The 16,464-nt window shown below is 36.5% G+C and overlaps 1 protein-coding gene across 1 annotated transcript in view; it reads left to right on the top strand.

The window, feature by feature from the left end:
• Positions 1 to 8,556: 8,556 nt before the first annotated feature.
• The window catches only part of LOC106075381 (potassium voltage-gated channel subfamily H member 1-like), a 193,952-nt gene continuing 186,044 nt past the window's right edge, over positions 8,557 to 16,464 (top strand). The window contains exon 1 of the mRNA XM_056023610.1: positions 8,557 to 9,364. Within this exon, the coding sequence (XP_055879585.1) occupies positions 9,286 to 9,364 (79 nt within the window). The 5' untranslated portion in view covers positions 8,557 to 9,285. The remainder of the gene's footprint in view (positions 9,365 to 16,464) is intronic.

Raw genomic sequence — 16,464 nt, 5'->3', positions numbered from 1 at the left:
AATTATATATTTAGACAGCTATTATGTCAGTTTCGTACTAATGGCGTCAATAAGATTTAATAGTCTTTGACTACATTTACAGTGTACTATCATAAGAGAGCTGCTGAAAACTCTATCCCGGGCATTGCCAACTATCATAGATGTATTTCATAGAGCTACAAAGAGACGAGTGTATTTGAAAGTGGAAACAAAAAATGAAAGTGAATTTATACTTTACGTTTTGTTCTCACAGACGTATTGATTCTGTCTGTTTGCAGAGCGGTTGAAATCACGTGGTCATGTGAAACGAATTCAATATTCACACTTTTTTAAATACCACGTGAGCGGCGAACTCGCTTTGTAACTGGTGTCGATATCTTTGTTTAAGATATACCTTTGTTTATAGCTTCAAAGATTTATTTTTTTTGTTTTAGTTGTCTTAGACGTGTACATTCTTTCTCCTAGCACTGTTAGGACTCAGATTACAGTATGTGTAAACCTAGAAAACAATTACAGATTGACAAAAGGCTACGACGTAGGTCTAGAAACGTCTGTTCTCTTCATCGAATTGGAGTGTCAGATCAGGAAGTTAGTCTATATTGAAACATGACGTTTCGAACTGGAGTGTCAGATCAGGCAGTTATCTATATTGAAACATGACGTTTCGAACTGGAGGGTCAGATCAGGCAGTTAGTCTATATTGAAACATGACGTTTCGAACTGGAGGTTCAGATCAGGCAGTTAGTCTATATTGAAACATGACGTTTCGAACTGGAGTGTCAGATCAGGCAGTTAGTCTATATTGAAACATGACGTTTCGAACCGGAGTGTCAGATCAGGCAGTTAGTCTATATTGAAACATGACGTTTCGAACTGGAGTGTCAGATCAGGCAGTTAGTCTATATTGAAACATGACGTTTCGAACCGGAGGGTCAGATCAGGCAGTTAGTCTATATTGAAACATGACGTTTCGAACCGGAGGGTCAGATCAGGCAGTTAGTCTATATTGAAACATGACGTTTCGAACTGGAGTGTCAGATCAGGCAGTTAGTCTATATTGAAACATGACGTTTCGAACTGGAGTGTCAGATCAGGCAGTTAGTCTATATTGAAACATGACGTTTCGAGCCGGAGTGTCAGATCAGGCAGTTAGTCTATATTGAAACATGACGTTTCGAACTGGAGTGTCAGATCATGTAGTTAGTCTATATTGAAACATGACGTTTCGAACTGGAGGGTCAGATCAGGCAGTTAGTCTATATTGAAACATGACGTTTCGAACTGGAGTGTCAGATCAGGCAGTTAGTCTATATTGAAACATGACGTTTCGAACTGGAGTGTCAGATCAGGCAGTTAGTCTATATTGAAACATGACGTTTCGAACTGGAGTGTCAGATCATGTAGTTAGTCTATATTGAAACATGACGTTTCGAACTGGAGGGTCAGATCAGGCAGTTAGTCTATATTGAAACATGACGTTTCGAACTGGAGTGTCAGATCAGGCAGTTAGTCTATATTGAAACATGACGTTTCGAACTGGAGTGTCAGATCATGTAGTTACTCTATATTGAAACATGACGTTTCGAACTGGAGTGTCAGATCATGTAGTTAGTCCAAACATACAGTTCGTATTGGAACATAACGCTCGTATAGTTAATGTTAAGGATGTTCTTGGGTCAGTGTCTTGTTTAAGCGATTTGATTAAGTATGCAGCTTCGAAGGCCGTGATCAACATTCTAGAAACACATGGCAATCTTTGATAGTTTTAATTTGTTTTCTTTTAGTCTTATGCTCTCCACGGGAAGGGAAAAAACTTTTTGTTGATTGTACCGGGAAAACTTATAAAAAAAAGCTTCATAATTGTGTTATATTGAGAAGTAATTTTTACTTAAGTTCCAGGAAAAACAAAACACTATATTAATATCAACTCAGTGTAGTTCGTCGTTCACTGTTATATTTTCTTGGGGCATTGTTGAGGGTGAAATGTGCTGTAATTAGATGTAATTAGATGTAATTAGATGTAATTAAATGTAATTAGATGTAATTAGATGTAATTAGATGTAATTAAATGTAATTAGATGTAATTAGATGTAATTAAATGTAATTAGATGTAATTAGATGTAATTAGATGTAATTAAATGTAATTAGATGTAATTAGATGTATTTGCTTTATTAAAATTTTCTGAAGCTTAAGCCTTTTTTTTAAATACCCGATTGTAAAGTTAATTAATGCTTTCTATTTATTTTTTGAATCGCTATATGCGCTATTTAACTAATGTAAATCAATTGAATCAGTAACTAGTAATAGTTTAGCTCAAGTTTCTTTTTCGTTGTTCCTACATGTGCGTATCGCCATCAAGTAGATAGTCTTAAAGACGTAACAGTCACGCTGCACTTAAAACTTCTAGATATAATTTTAAAAATTATTAAAAGCATGCACATAGAGACTATTCCACTTTAGGGGCCGCTAATAATGATATTTATGTGAAATTTTCGTAAATGAAATGGCTTCATATTTCTAATTATAGAAATGATTTTATGAGGCAGCGATTTCTGCTCTTGTGTTCAAAGCCTGTGTCACATTAGGTTCTCTTCACTCACTCACACACACACACTGAGAGAGAGAGTAAGAGAGCGGATCAATTAGAGGTGGAGAGCATGCACTCACCATTCAGAAGAATAGTGCGACACATTAATTATGTAGGATTCTCAAGCGCGACAATCCAACAATCCCCAATTCGTTTCCTCCCCCCCCCCCCCGGGTCTTCACTAGGTCATCCGTCATCCGCGGACACTCTACTCACAATGGTCTGTTTTGATGAAGGCCTCAACTTTTTCCTAACTAAAAGCTCACTTTCGATGTTTATAATTTTTCAATTAAGTTTTTATTCCTACCTAAAAATAATAATAATTAAATAAAAAACAATAGTAATCACAATTCCTGCAGATTTTGCGTTTTGAATTAAACATTTTACCTGTGTTAAAACCGGCACTGATTCATGGGCTCAATAATATATTAAAAGTCTTAAAACCACACTGCACATAGCAGCATAATATGTCGAGTCCGCAATCGTAACACATTTTCTGAAGGCAACACCTCTCACTGTTGTGTGCATGAAATGACACTATTACTAAAATATGTTTTCCCCTTGTTAGTTAATTGTATTTGTTATAAAGTTTATTCATACGTAGCCTAAATTTTAAAATAGTCAATCCCTACTGTATAACTAAATGAATAATATAATAAGCTTAAAAGTCATAGTTTATTTGTTATAAAAAAAAAAAAGAAAAAAAAAAAGGTCTGTTTGGGGATCCGGACATTCGCTCTAACTGAGCTAACCGTCCACAATGAAAAAAATACATACATATAAATAGATATATATAGAGAGAGATAGATGAAGATCATAGATCTTTATATTTGAATAACATCTAATTGAATAAAATGGACACCAAAAACAAACTTTGATCAATTTTATACTTCTATACATTTTGACACGCGTCTCGAGTTTATTTGCGAAATTTTAACTCGGGAGGAAAATATAATAATTCTTTTTTGGATTATCTAAAAAGTGTGAATTAATAGCAGGGCCGAATAAACCAACACAAGCTATAGGGCTCTCAAGAAATATGTAGCACAGACATATAATATCTTGACTTGAAAAGGGTCCCAAAAGGACGCATAGATAAATTAACTTTGCGCCTTTTGAAGTCAAAGTACAACACTGGCTATAAGTGGGATTTGAATGAAATACAAAGAATAGATCTAGTTCTCCTTGCTCATGTAAATAAACGTCAGAAACAGACTGAGCAAAATAAACATTTGGAACATACAAGTCTTTTAAAAAGTCTTTTTAATTAGGTCTCATCTCTCTAGTTTAATGAATCCAACACTATCTAATTCTTTAGATTATTTCCAATGTCTCTAGTTCTTTAATTCAACACTATCTAATTCTTTAGATTATTTCTAATGTCTCTAGTTCTTTAATTCAACACTATCTAATTTTTTAGCTTATTTCTAATGTCTCTAGTTGTTTAATTTAACACTATCTAATTCTTTAGATAATTTCTCATTCATAACAGTGAGACTTGAATTAAGCTACCACTTGTTGCATTGAAGTCTTTCGGAAAGCTAGCAAAGCATTCAACCTGTGTACATTTAAAAACTATAACCTGGTGATATGTAAACAGTTCAAAATACCTGACGAAATGTTCGGCTGTGGAAAATTGCCGGTCTCAAGGATGCTAATCAATAAACGTTCCAGATTTCCACCTGGCCAATCAATAACCTTATCTGTATCTGCCCCACCCACCGGTAGCCTAGGATGACGTTGATAGTTTGATGTTATCATGCCCCCCTCCCCCACCTGTATCCTGTCCACCACGAAAGAACTTCCGGTTCACATAGAAAAAAAAATATTGAAAGATGTTTTAAGGAAATATAATGGTGTCTCTGAATGATGTCCCCTGCTTAAAGAATTGCGCACTGCTTTTTCTCTCTTGTGTGTGTGTGTGTGTGTTGGGGGGATTCTATTAAATATAAATAGATCTAACAGAAAAAAAAGTAAATTAAACTTACTCTCAACAGTAACTCGAAACAACCCGATACTCTTTCAGATCATACACCTTTAAAAAAAAAAAGTCAAAGGTCAAGAACATTCATATCTTCCAAGGCCGTTGGTTTTCCCATGGGCCGGTTAGCTGCTGACATCGCGTTGGCCTCAACAAAAATTAGGTGGCAATGAAAAAACAAACAAACAAAAGGGAAGCAGTATTTTGAGCAGAATGTTTTAAGTACAACCTTCAAGGCCCATCTCTCCTTCTCCATAAGTCTACAGGGTAAAAGACTTCTGCTCGACTGGTGCATTATAGTTTAGGGTTCGAATCTTAAAATAAAGTATCCAAGCTGAAGTCTATCTATCTATCTATCTATCTATCTATCTATCTATCTATCTATCTATCTATCTATCTAATCTAATCTAATCTAATCCATCCATCCATCCATCCATCCATCCATCCATCCATCTATCTATCTATCTATCTATCTATCTATCTATCTATCTATCTATCTATCTATCTATCTATCTAATCTAATCTAATCCATCCATCCATCCATCCATCCATCCATCCATCCATCTATCTATCTATCTATCTATCTATCTATCTATCTATCTATCTATCTATCTAATCTAATCTAATCCATCCATCCATCCATCCATCCATCCATCCATCCATCCATCCATCTATCTATCTATCTATCTAATCTAATCTAATCTAATCTAATCCATCCATCCATCCATCCATCCATCCATCCATCCATCCATCTATCTATCTATCTATCTATCTATCTATCTATCTATCTATCTATCTATCTAATCTAATCTAATCTAATCCATCCATCCATCCATCCATCCATCCATCTAATCTAATCTAATCCATCCATCCATCCATCCATCCATCCATCCATCTATCTATCTATCTATCTATCTATCTATCTATCTATCTATCTATCTATCTATCTATCTATCTATCTAATCTAATCCATCCATCCATCCATCCATCCATCCATCCATCCATCCATCCATCCATCCATCCATCTAATCTAATCTAATCCATCCATCCATCCATCCATCCATCCATCCATCCATCCATCCATCCATCCATCTAATCTAATCTAATCTCATCCATCCATCCATCCATCCATCCATCCATCCATCCATCCATCCATCCATCCATCCATCTAATCTAATCTAATCTAATCCATCCATCCATCCATCCATCCATCTATCTATCTATCTATCTATCTATCCTACACCTAGATTAACGGTATTAACCTAATTTGATCTACCTGACATTCTACTGACACGTAGTTTCATCTCCCCCCCCCCCCTGTTCTACACTATCATTGTGAATAGTTTTTTGTCATCTCTCACGGGGCCTACTCAGTGCCTCTCAGTGGTGTCCAGATCTGGCAGCCTGCATAAAGTTTGTCTTTTCAAAGTTAAATCAGTTTGGGAAAGAATTGGATAATCTATACATTGAACTAAAAACTAAAAACAAATATATATATGTCGCCTCTGTACATTTTAGAAACTCAAGCGTCGAATATAACATAATATCTTATCCAATTGTGTCAATAAATTTGGGCTATTTATCACGGCCCCAACCTTTCTTTCCCATTTATTTTGCTAGATTTTTACGACCTGAAAGCTTTTCTATATACACTAGTTGAAGAAATGTTACTTGCTTGGTTAGAATCTCGTAAAAACCACAAACATTACAGTTTTCAAGAATATTAGTGCACACCTTTAAAATGTACAAGGACATTCATAAATCCTACTACAAAATTTCCTATAAAATTGCTCATTAATGGTCACCTTCACCACCTTCACATGTTCCTTAGTCCTTTGAACAGTTGGGGCACCGCACGTGATCTGTTGACCGTCTTTCTCCATTTCTCCCTGTCATACCATCGCGTTCCCTGTTATTCTATTCTTCTTTATCCTGGTACTGTTCCCTGAAGGAAGGTCTTTAATTGGAAAAAACATTACAATATTTAAAATATTGTAAGTTTTTTTTTTTTAGAAAAATGTGATTGAGATAAAACCACTATTATCTTAACTTTTAATTATATAATTACGTCTAAATATTGTCATTGATGTCAATAAAATGTAAACAAATTGAAATCTTTTGTTTTCCTGACTGTGTCATCGTCTCTTATCAAAATGGGTTTATAAATCATCTCCTTGTACGAAAATATGACTGCAAAGTATCTAGAAATAACTCCAAAGTGTCTTCGATTGACTCGAGATTAACTTTAAAATATCTCTGATTGACTCCACAGTGTCTACGATTGGCTTCGATCCCAACGTTACATCGCTGTATGCATTTCATTACTGTATTTGCTATTGGCACCATTATGACTATTTGTGTGCGTGTATTGTTTAGTGTTCTATCGGGATCAAACTACTCAGCGTTGCCGGTGGCTAAAGACTTACTATCAATTACTGTGTAGTCTAAGGCTACAATTGGGCGAGGCATTAAATACAGACAATCAACTTCCCAACGAAGAAGCCTCGGCGAGAGCGAAGCTAAATAAATACATGGTCCATGTCTATTGTAATTCAGTGGTGCTAGCGGCCATGTCAATCCATCAGGGTTGAGGTCTGCCCTGGGGTGTTCGTCTGACCAAACAATCCAAGCGAAAAAAAAAACTTGATTGGGTTCGGAACCGCCTTGATGGGCGTATCCGGAATTACGAATGGTAGCATTTCTCTTATTGAAGTTTTCTGTACAAGTAAACAAATGAATTTATTAGACTAGATGTCATAAATGACATGTATGGATGACATCTTGAACAGGTTATTGATGACGTAGCTGAGATGACAGGACAAAATAATGATGATAATACAATAAGTCACTATTAATAATATATGTAGTGACCTAGTATTCTCTTTCCGGCTGTCTGTCTATATCTCTGCCTCTTTCTCTAACGACCAAATCCACGAGGATTTAAGGCCCCGTATTTATTTAGTGTTCAATATCCGACAAGAGATAGGCATCATGATGTCCAGGTGTCCCCAGATAGGCATCAAAAGTCTGTGGGTCACCAGATAGGCATGACGCCTGTGGATCCCCAGACTAAGCACCCTGTTAGGGCCGGCCCTTCTCGTTCTCTTGCCGGCTACAATGTTTAACTGTCTGCATGTATCTATAGACGTCTAGTCTTAAGACAATTACTTGATTGTTCACCTAGAAAAAAAAAAAGTAAAGTTCCCCTTTCAGACCTTGTGGTCTATAGGGCAGATTATGTAAAGGTCATCTGTTTCTGTTGCCTACGTTAACGAGGGTGTCATGTGGCCAACACAACGACCTTTACTTTTCCCCAACTTATGTCAGGTACCTCACTAGGATTCGAACCCGGGAAGCCAAGCGCTTTGCCACTCAGCCACCGCGACTCCTGTAAGTTCACCTACTTTTCTCAATGTGCTTTCCTGTCTTCTAAGTCTCAACCTCCAATGTCTGCTCATTGCTTTATGACCAAAAAGAGTGGGGAACCCTTGCACTTTAGTTTATCATTCTAGCTCTAGTTTCTTTACAGTGTTGACCTACTGATGTAACATGGAGTTGTGTACATAAGACAACAAAAGTGATCCGTCGAATTCCTCGCTGCCTCTACCCCCCTCGCCTCCACTCCTACTTTTGTTTGACCACCCTCCTCCAATAATGTTAACAAATGTCGCCCACTTTGCTAGTGTGAATGAAGTATGAGAATACCCCCTTTCCCCCCCCCCCTTCCACTTCTAAATATACACAATTTAAAAAAAAAAAGCATATCATCTTGCACGATTGAATGTTGTGTTTTCATTTCATTCTGGAAACTCCACGCGTCACCATTGTTTAGGTTTTTTTTTTTTTGTTTTGTTTTTGTTTCTGTTGCCTTCAGTGCACCTCCCCGCCCTATGTGCACCAGAAGTAGCCGTCATGACGTCCTGGTGTCGATAATATCTAATAACTCTCATACTACACATTTGAAAATGTTTTATTGCAAGTCATAACGAACTGCTTTCTTTCCCCTCTGTGTCTCAAGTGTTGATTCACGCTTAACACATTGAACTTAAGAAACGTTTGTCTCCAGCCAAGGCCTAGATGTAGCGGCATACTAAGACCATTGGAACTGATGTGTTTGTTTATTAATTGACTTGAGTGCGTGCTAAAGAAACTGATGTGTTGTTTATTAGTTGACTTGAGTGCATGCTAGCGATAACACTGCATTTTAGGACGACTTTCCATTCCCGCTTGTGTTCTTTCTGACAGGATTTACTCCCCTGAATTCCCATGATGGCGAACGCTATAATTTGGCACAACCCAAAAGTGTGGACAATACCCCCAAACAAAGAAGACAATGGATAACTACTTACGTTTCGTTGTGGATATCATTGTGGATATCATTTTGGATACCATTGTGGATATTGGCCTTTCAATGTGGATGTGGTTTTAAGCTAGAAAATTGCTGAGCACATATTTGTGCGAGCCGTATTCTTTCATTGGTATATTCAAGGGCGTTATACCTGCTAATTTTATACATTGTATTATAGTGTTTTAAATAACAGCTTAAAAGCTGACCCCTGTGAGAATCTTACTCTTATCTTATTATAAGAGACGACTAGCGTTTCAAGTCAGAAGGATAAACGCATGTTCAGCCCACTCCCACTGCTGAGTTAGTTTGCTTGTGTTCAATGTGTTGTGTTGAGTTCGAATCTCTCCGCCATCAGTGGTTATAACTTGCTGCTTGGGATAGAGGTCACCATGCCCGGAGCAAGGCGAGGCCTGGTCGCTCCACAGAATACCTTCCTGGAGAATATTATCAGACGATCTAACGGACAACGTGAGTACCTTCTTTTTGTTTCTTGCATACTGAGTACAATGCAACACAAGCAACAAACAGTCAAACATGTGTGTCCCTAGAGTTATTGGTGTATGTTAGCTACTTTCAGTTGTTTTTTTTCTCTTCACAAAATTTTTCACAAATCAGGGTCAGTCTTAGGCAAAGTTAAACTAGCAAACCGCCTAGGGCTTCCAAATTATGTTTACTAGTCTAACTCTTGTCTCTGCTATAACTCTTATGTTTAACTCTCGTCTCTGCTATAACTCGTATGTTTAACTCTCGTCTCTGCTATAACTCAATGTGTACTAGTCTAACCCTATCTCTACTATGTTTTCTAGTCTAACTCAATTATGTGTCGACTTAGATATAAACACAGACATGTTTTTAATACATTGTATAATTTTAGTTTTTCGCTGTTTCTAAACTGTCCTTTGCTTGGTTCTCAGATATCTAAGGTCGGCCCTACACACTTTACTGCTTTTTCACCAAATTAAAACCAAGATATTCCATATTCCCTTATTTAGAGCCTCGTCTGTAAAAATGAATAAATGTGTATGTGTGTGAGGAAACAGTGAGGGGACCAAAGTTGACTCTTTCACAACTTTAATGTCTCTTGGTCCTCCAGTTCTTACCGAGTGTAAGTCTGTCTATTCATGAAGTCTTTCACCTGTTTTCTGTCGCTGCAAGATGTAGGGTTGCTTTTAAAAGTGACATAAATACATTTATTGCACTATATTTAATTTTGTATTTGTTATATGCGATCTTTTATATATATATTTAGGCCTGTACATTGTAACGAATAATCACTGTAAGAATGCCTTGAATTAAAGACAGGCTTGAGCTAGACGCTTCGTTAAACTCTGCATTACATTATTGATTTCAAAAGAGCTTAGTGACAAGTATAACATGCTGAATTATTTAAAGGCGTTTTTTTTCCCAACATGTCATGCATTTTAAACGAGGAGAAATTGTATTCTTGCGAAGCAACGAACCGTTGGTGTAGTCAATAAATGAAATGATTGCATAATTAAATGACTTAGACCCCATTTCGCAATTTAGAATGTAACTATTTATTCATTTTTGGCAAACCAAAAAAATATTTTTGAATTTATAAAGAGCAAATTTAAATTACACAATGAAGTGCTGCTTCACATTCTATGTACAATATCAGCTTGACTTAAGTACCATATATGTAATGTATCAATCGTAATCTGGATGACTTGATATACAGAGCCACGTGATTGACCACCTTCCTTCCCCTTGTTCTAGAATGTTTCCAGGAAGTTCTCTTTGGACACAAACTTTTTAAAAAGTCATCTGTCACGATCTGCCCTTCTCTATAGTTTGCAGCAATTTCGTGTTGTTTTTTTCTTTCCAGATTTCTCAGTTAACGAACGCACGTTTCTTCAACTCCCTGCCATTCCCCCTTTTGTGTGTGTGTGTGTTTTTGCGTACCACTTTAATTAACTTAATACCCGCCTGCCTCTAATTACCCACCCCAGCAGTCCTCGACTATAATAAGAAGTACCACGATTGTCTTGCCTCCTCTCGTGACGAGCGCGAGACTGTCGTCAGTGTAGAAAACACAACGTTTTTGCGCCGAGAGTATTTCAAGTTATTTTTAGTTCATGCTAATGGCAGCGTCTTGAAAAAAAAAAATGGATTTCTTTACATTTTGTTTCTTTTCTTTTCAATGGTGCAGCTGTTAGTTTGTAATTGCTGTCTATCAATAAGTGATGAGAACATGTGTGTAGAATGACGCTCACGGCTTAGACACTCATGCACATAGAAACAGTGGCGTAGTTGGGGATTGGGGCTTGACCTCCTTAGGGGCCCCCCCTGCATTTGAACATTCGACAACGTGACAGGAGATAGTGGCGTAATATTTAATGTAAAAATAAATTTAGCACTCTTTTTGGGGACCCTCAAGTGGGGGCGATTTTTTTTTCAAATTTCGACCCCACATCCCCCACCTACGCCATTGATACACATCGAAACATAACGAGGCAAGGAAAGAATAAATTGAAACATATATATAAGCCAACATTCACACTCATAAGCACGCTCATAATCACATACACACACACACACACAACTAGCAGGATCTTTCGATTGCTGATGTACTTGATATTTTGAATACCGATGTACAAGACCTTTTGACTGCAGGGGTACAAGACCTTTTGACTGCCGGTGTTTAGTTAACTTAAACTGAAACTATGACAAACGCATAGGGCTGGATCAAATTGAAAAAGAAATCATTTGCAACAAAAAAAAATCATAAAGATATAATAATTCACAAATGAAATCCTATATCCAATCACATCTCAAATCTACACTAGATTACATATCAAATCATACATTAGCATCCTATATCATTGATCTCTGTTAGCTGCATTACTGTAAAAACAACTCAATTCTCAATATAAACGTATGGGAGCAAGCATTATACAGTTTATATGCATTCAGTTTGTACATGTCATGTAGATATGTCATATATCTGGACGTATGGTTGGCGCTCTGGACTGTCGTCTCATTGAGCCTGATCTCGAACCGAGCTCGCCGCCGCCCAAACTCCTCCCGGCCTGAGATTTGGGCTAGGATATCTTGAATTCTGAAAATAAAACATCCGAATCATTTTAAACAACCAAAAACAAAGTAAACAAAGAAACAGCTTGTTGGTTAAGCAAGTGAAATAAAAAATCTCCCAATTGTTTGTTGAAAGAAATTAATCTCTATTTTCAAAAATATCCACAGGTTTTCAATCTGAGTTTAGAATTATAGATCTTCCAAATCACAAGATTTTCAAGTTTTTTTCAAACTATCTGTCAACTCGATTGTAGGCTCAATACTCGCCATTCTATGTCCACAATTCATTCGGTGTCCGTCTTTCTTCCGCTGTTATCTTCTTTTCTACACTGCTCTTGTGTCACACTTTCTTAATAATACATCAACCCCCCCCTCTCTCACGCCACAACACTCGTGCTAATAGTATGGTATATTTTTATTTTCAACACAGCAAATATTTTTGAATTTATAAAGAGCAAATTTAAATTGCATAATGAAGTGCTGCTTCACATTCTATGTACAATATCAGCTTGACTTAAGTACCATATATGTAATGTATCAATCGTAATCTGGATGACTTGATATACAAAGCCAAAGTCTGCCGTTCTAGAATTGGCTTGATTAGCCACACCAGATTCTGCCCCGTCTCAAGATTAAGCCAAAACCAGTGACTCACTTGGGCGCATCCATTGCCTTTCGAGACAAAAGGAGCCATATATTTTTATTTTCAACACAGCAAATATTTCACTAGACCATGGCATTGTACTTTGAGCACCATTTGAATCGTCACCCACAACAGCGACAAAAGATTTATTCTAATTAGATTTGTACCAACAATTATCTTTCTTTTTATTTTTTTTAAATGTTGCACGATCATCTGTTTACAATGAATTTTTATTGAGACGTGTAATCGATTTTAAATTTATTATCAGAACTAACATCTTGTGTAACTGTCAATTTGTATTCGATTCTATCAGATCGAACTAGCACGATGTTGTGGACAGTTTAGGTTTTGTTGAAATTGATTACACTGTGAAGATAAACATTTAGATTTATCGGACAGGTTTTAGGCACGCACGATACCAAACAGTGCGCTGTGCGATTCATTGGTCAGAGGCGGCCTTACCAGTACTGGAGAAGAGTGATAGACAGGGGCTCTAATCCTACCCCATAATATCATGCAAGGAGCTCTCATGTTAATTGGGCCTAGAAGACGGCGAATGTTTCTGTAATAGTGAGTAAAAAGTGTTGGTTAGAAATTGTTTCTAAAGAAGTTTTTCTCAACCTTCTATCAATGTGTCGTGTGAGCTTGTATTGGTTGATAAATTGTGACGAAACCATGAGAAAGATAACGGCAGATTAATCTATAAATAGACGGTTGACGAAAGTCAGAAAAGTTCAGGCTGAAGAGAGAAGAGGAACTGTGTGTATTGCCGATTAGAAATGAGATCAAATCTGTTTTAATTGTTTAACAACTTGTTACGCCTATGTTTCTACGTTGGAATTGAAGGCTGCCAATAAGGTTGCGTTCAGATCTTGTTTAATAAGAAGTGGGTTTAAGTTTTTTACCAAGATATGTATTAAGAAAATAATTTGCCTGTACGCTTGCAAACGTTTAGTTGGTTTAGCTGCCTGGAACCTAACCAACCCTATTGGTACATTATAGTGTGGCGTACTGAAAGGGTGAATGTGTGTGCGGCCTACTGACACACACAACTCAGGTCAATCACACAGGTCAAGGGCTGTTGAACAAGGGACAGTTCTGCTTGTGCACGCAAGTATGACCCGTGCAACCAAAAAGCCTTTACAGACGAGAGACAGTGTGTTAGAAAGGACAGTCGAGTCCAGCAAGCAAGCATTAAGGACTGTGTGGTACGAAGTGAGTCCTCGAAAATGCAGCTGTACGAGCTAGAGCGACTTGAAGTGATTAGTTAGGCAGTTCGGTAGTGTAGCAAAGCAATTGAAGTTAGTGTAGCCCATCGTGTTTATTGGCTGTTGTTGATGTATTTGTAAATAAACCGCCACATTGTTTATTGAAGCTCTTGTTGTCAAGTTTTTGTGTTAGATGTGCTGTGTTGTGTAGTTGAGTAGTGTTTGCAGAAGGCCTGGTAGAGAAGATCGTAACAATGGAGTGTGGCACAGCCCCTGTATATTTTATAATAATAATCAGATAGTGAATTTTTCTTTCGCGCGGCCCCCATCAGTGCGAGGTGCCTTGGATGGGAACCCATGTTCGCCACCTTCTATGTCGCCTTTGTATTGCTTCAACTATTTAAAATCAAGAAAATTGTCCCCAATTGTTTTAGTAAAAGGAAATTATCACTATGCTGTTTACTACCAAACATGATTTCCCCTCGTGTACCGTCTGCTACAAAACATAGCTGGACGTTGCATCGTCTGCTCTCATGACCTCAAGCGGAAGAATACACTTAGTGGTGCGGAGGGAGAAGGCTAAAAAAAAAAGTTCCATCTGGTAAACTTTTTATTATCTTTCATTCGCACGTGAGTCAATCAATTCAAGTTTTAGCTTTGTTGGCATGGCTCCATTGAGAGTAGTGCTTTGAGTGGACTTTTTTGAGGAGGAGCTCTTATCTGTTTTGAGTTGGTCAACTTTTATTTCTTTGCGGTGTGTCTATTGTTTAGTACTGTTTATTAAATTTATAAATTATGAGAAAAATTATGCACATCGTGGGTATATCTCTGTGTGTTACGGCACAGAAAATATTATATTTTGCTACGAGTGCCACGCCAAGGGAGGAAACTTGTTCTAAATATTACATTAAACCTGATTATCGTTCTTTCTCTTATCTTTTAAAAGAAACATTTATCTTAAAACATTCAAATCTAGATCTCGATTTTTTTTTTATAAATCGCCACCTGTTTAATCGAAAAAAAAAAACATAAAAAAAAAAACAAAAAAACAAAAAATTGCCCATTTGAACTAATGTCTAAAGTACCCAATCAAACAGCCGAATCCTGTTAATTGGACCAGCAGGTTATTACAACCAAGACGGTCGCATCCAAATGTAACCTGATATTTTTTGACGGTTATCCAAATATATCTTGCAGATGAAAACAATTTAAAGCTATTTGAGTAGAAGTATTTTTCCCCCTAAATGTATCCTTCATATGGATAGTCGGGCTATAATTTATTTTTGAATAGATGTTATTTAAAAAAAAAAAAGATGATACAAAAGTGGTGAAAATAAAAACACCACCACAAATATAAAAGACAAATTGTATGCCATAAACATTCACTATATTTTAATATTCACAGATGAACACTATATTCAAAAGCTCAATTAAATAGTACTTCAAAAATCAGGAAAATTTAAAAAGTACTACCAAATAAACGAAACAATGTAATGTGTTTCAGTGAGTGATGGATATTGCAGTTTGGGTGTTTTACAGATTTTGTGTGTCAATGTTTGTCTGTGTTTTCATCACCCCTTCACCCCTCTCCCCCCATGGGGGTCGGGAGGGAATGGTAGGGGAGCATTTGTGTACCGATGTTTATAACCGGTAACGTTCGGTTACTATGGTGACGCAACGAAGCTATTGATCTGCGGTGTCACTCCCCCCTCCCTTTTTCTATCCAGCAAGATGTCTTCCTTGGGATATAAACACACAGCCGCTTATACAAGAACTTGCTCTCTCTTTCTCTCTCTCTCTCTTTCTTTGTCTCTCTCTCTCTCTCACTCTCTGCGCCCACATTACACATTATACACACACACACAAATATATATATATATGTGGTACAGTTATAAGTAGAATGTAGTATACCAGAGTACATGCTTCCTGTGACAGATTGATTTCAAGAGAAGTGTCCAGGAAATGTTAAATGTTTTATTTCACAAGCAGACCTATTGTCATTTCTCTTCACTCATAATTCAGAACAAAACAAACAAATAACACATATTGGTTTAGAAACAAATAACACATATTGGTTTAGAAACAAATAACACATATTGGTTTAGAAACAAATAACACATATTGGATTAGAAACAAATAACACATATTGGATTAGAAACAAATAACACATATTGGATTAGAAACAAATAACACATATTGGTTTAGAAACAAATAACACATATTGGATTAGAAACAAATAACACATATTGGTTTAGAAACAAATAACACATATTGGTTTAGAAACAAATAACACATATTGGTTTAGAAACAAATAACACATATTGGATTAGAAACAAATAACACATATTGGATTAGAAACAAACAACACATATTGGATTAGAAACAAATAACACATATTGGTTTAGAAACAAATAACACATATTGGATTAGAAACAAATAACACATATTGGATTAGAAACAAATAACACATATTGGTTTAGAAACAAATAACACATATTGGATTAGAAACAAATAACACATATTGGATTAGAAACAAATAACACATATTGGATTAGAAACAAATAACACATATTGGTTTAGAAACAAATAACACATATTGGATTAGAAACAAATAACACATATTGGATTAGAAACAAATAACACATATTGGATTAGAAACAAAT

This window comes from Biomphalaria glabrata, chromosome 3, assembly GCF_947242115.1.
Source record: "Biomphalaria glabrata chromosome 3, xgBioGlab47.1, whole genome shotgun sequence".
NCBI lineage: Eukaryota > Metazoa > Mollusca > Gastropoda > Planorbidae > Biomphalaria > Biomphalaria glabrata.
This window is presented reverse-complemented; position numbering and strand designations above follow the sequence as displayed.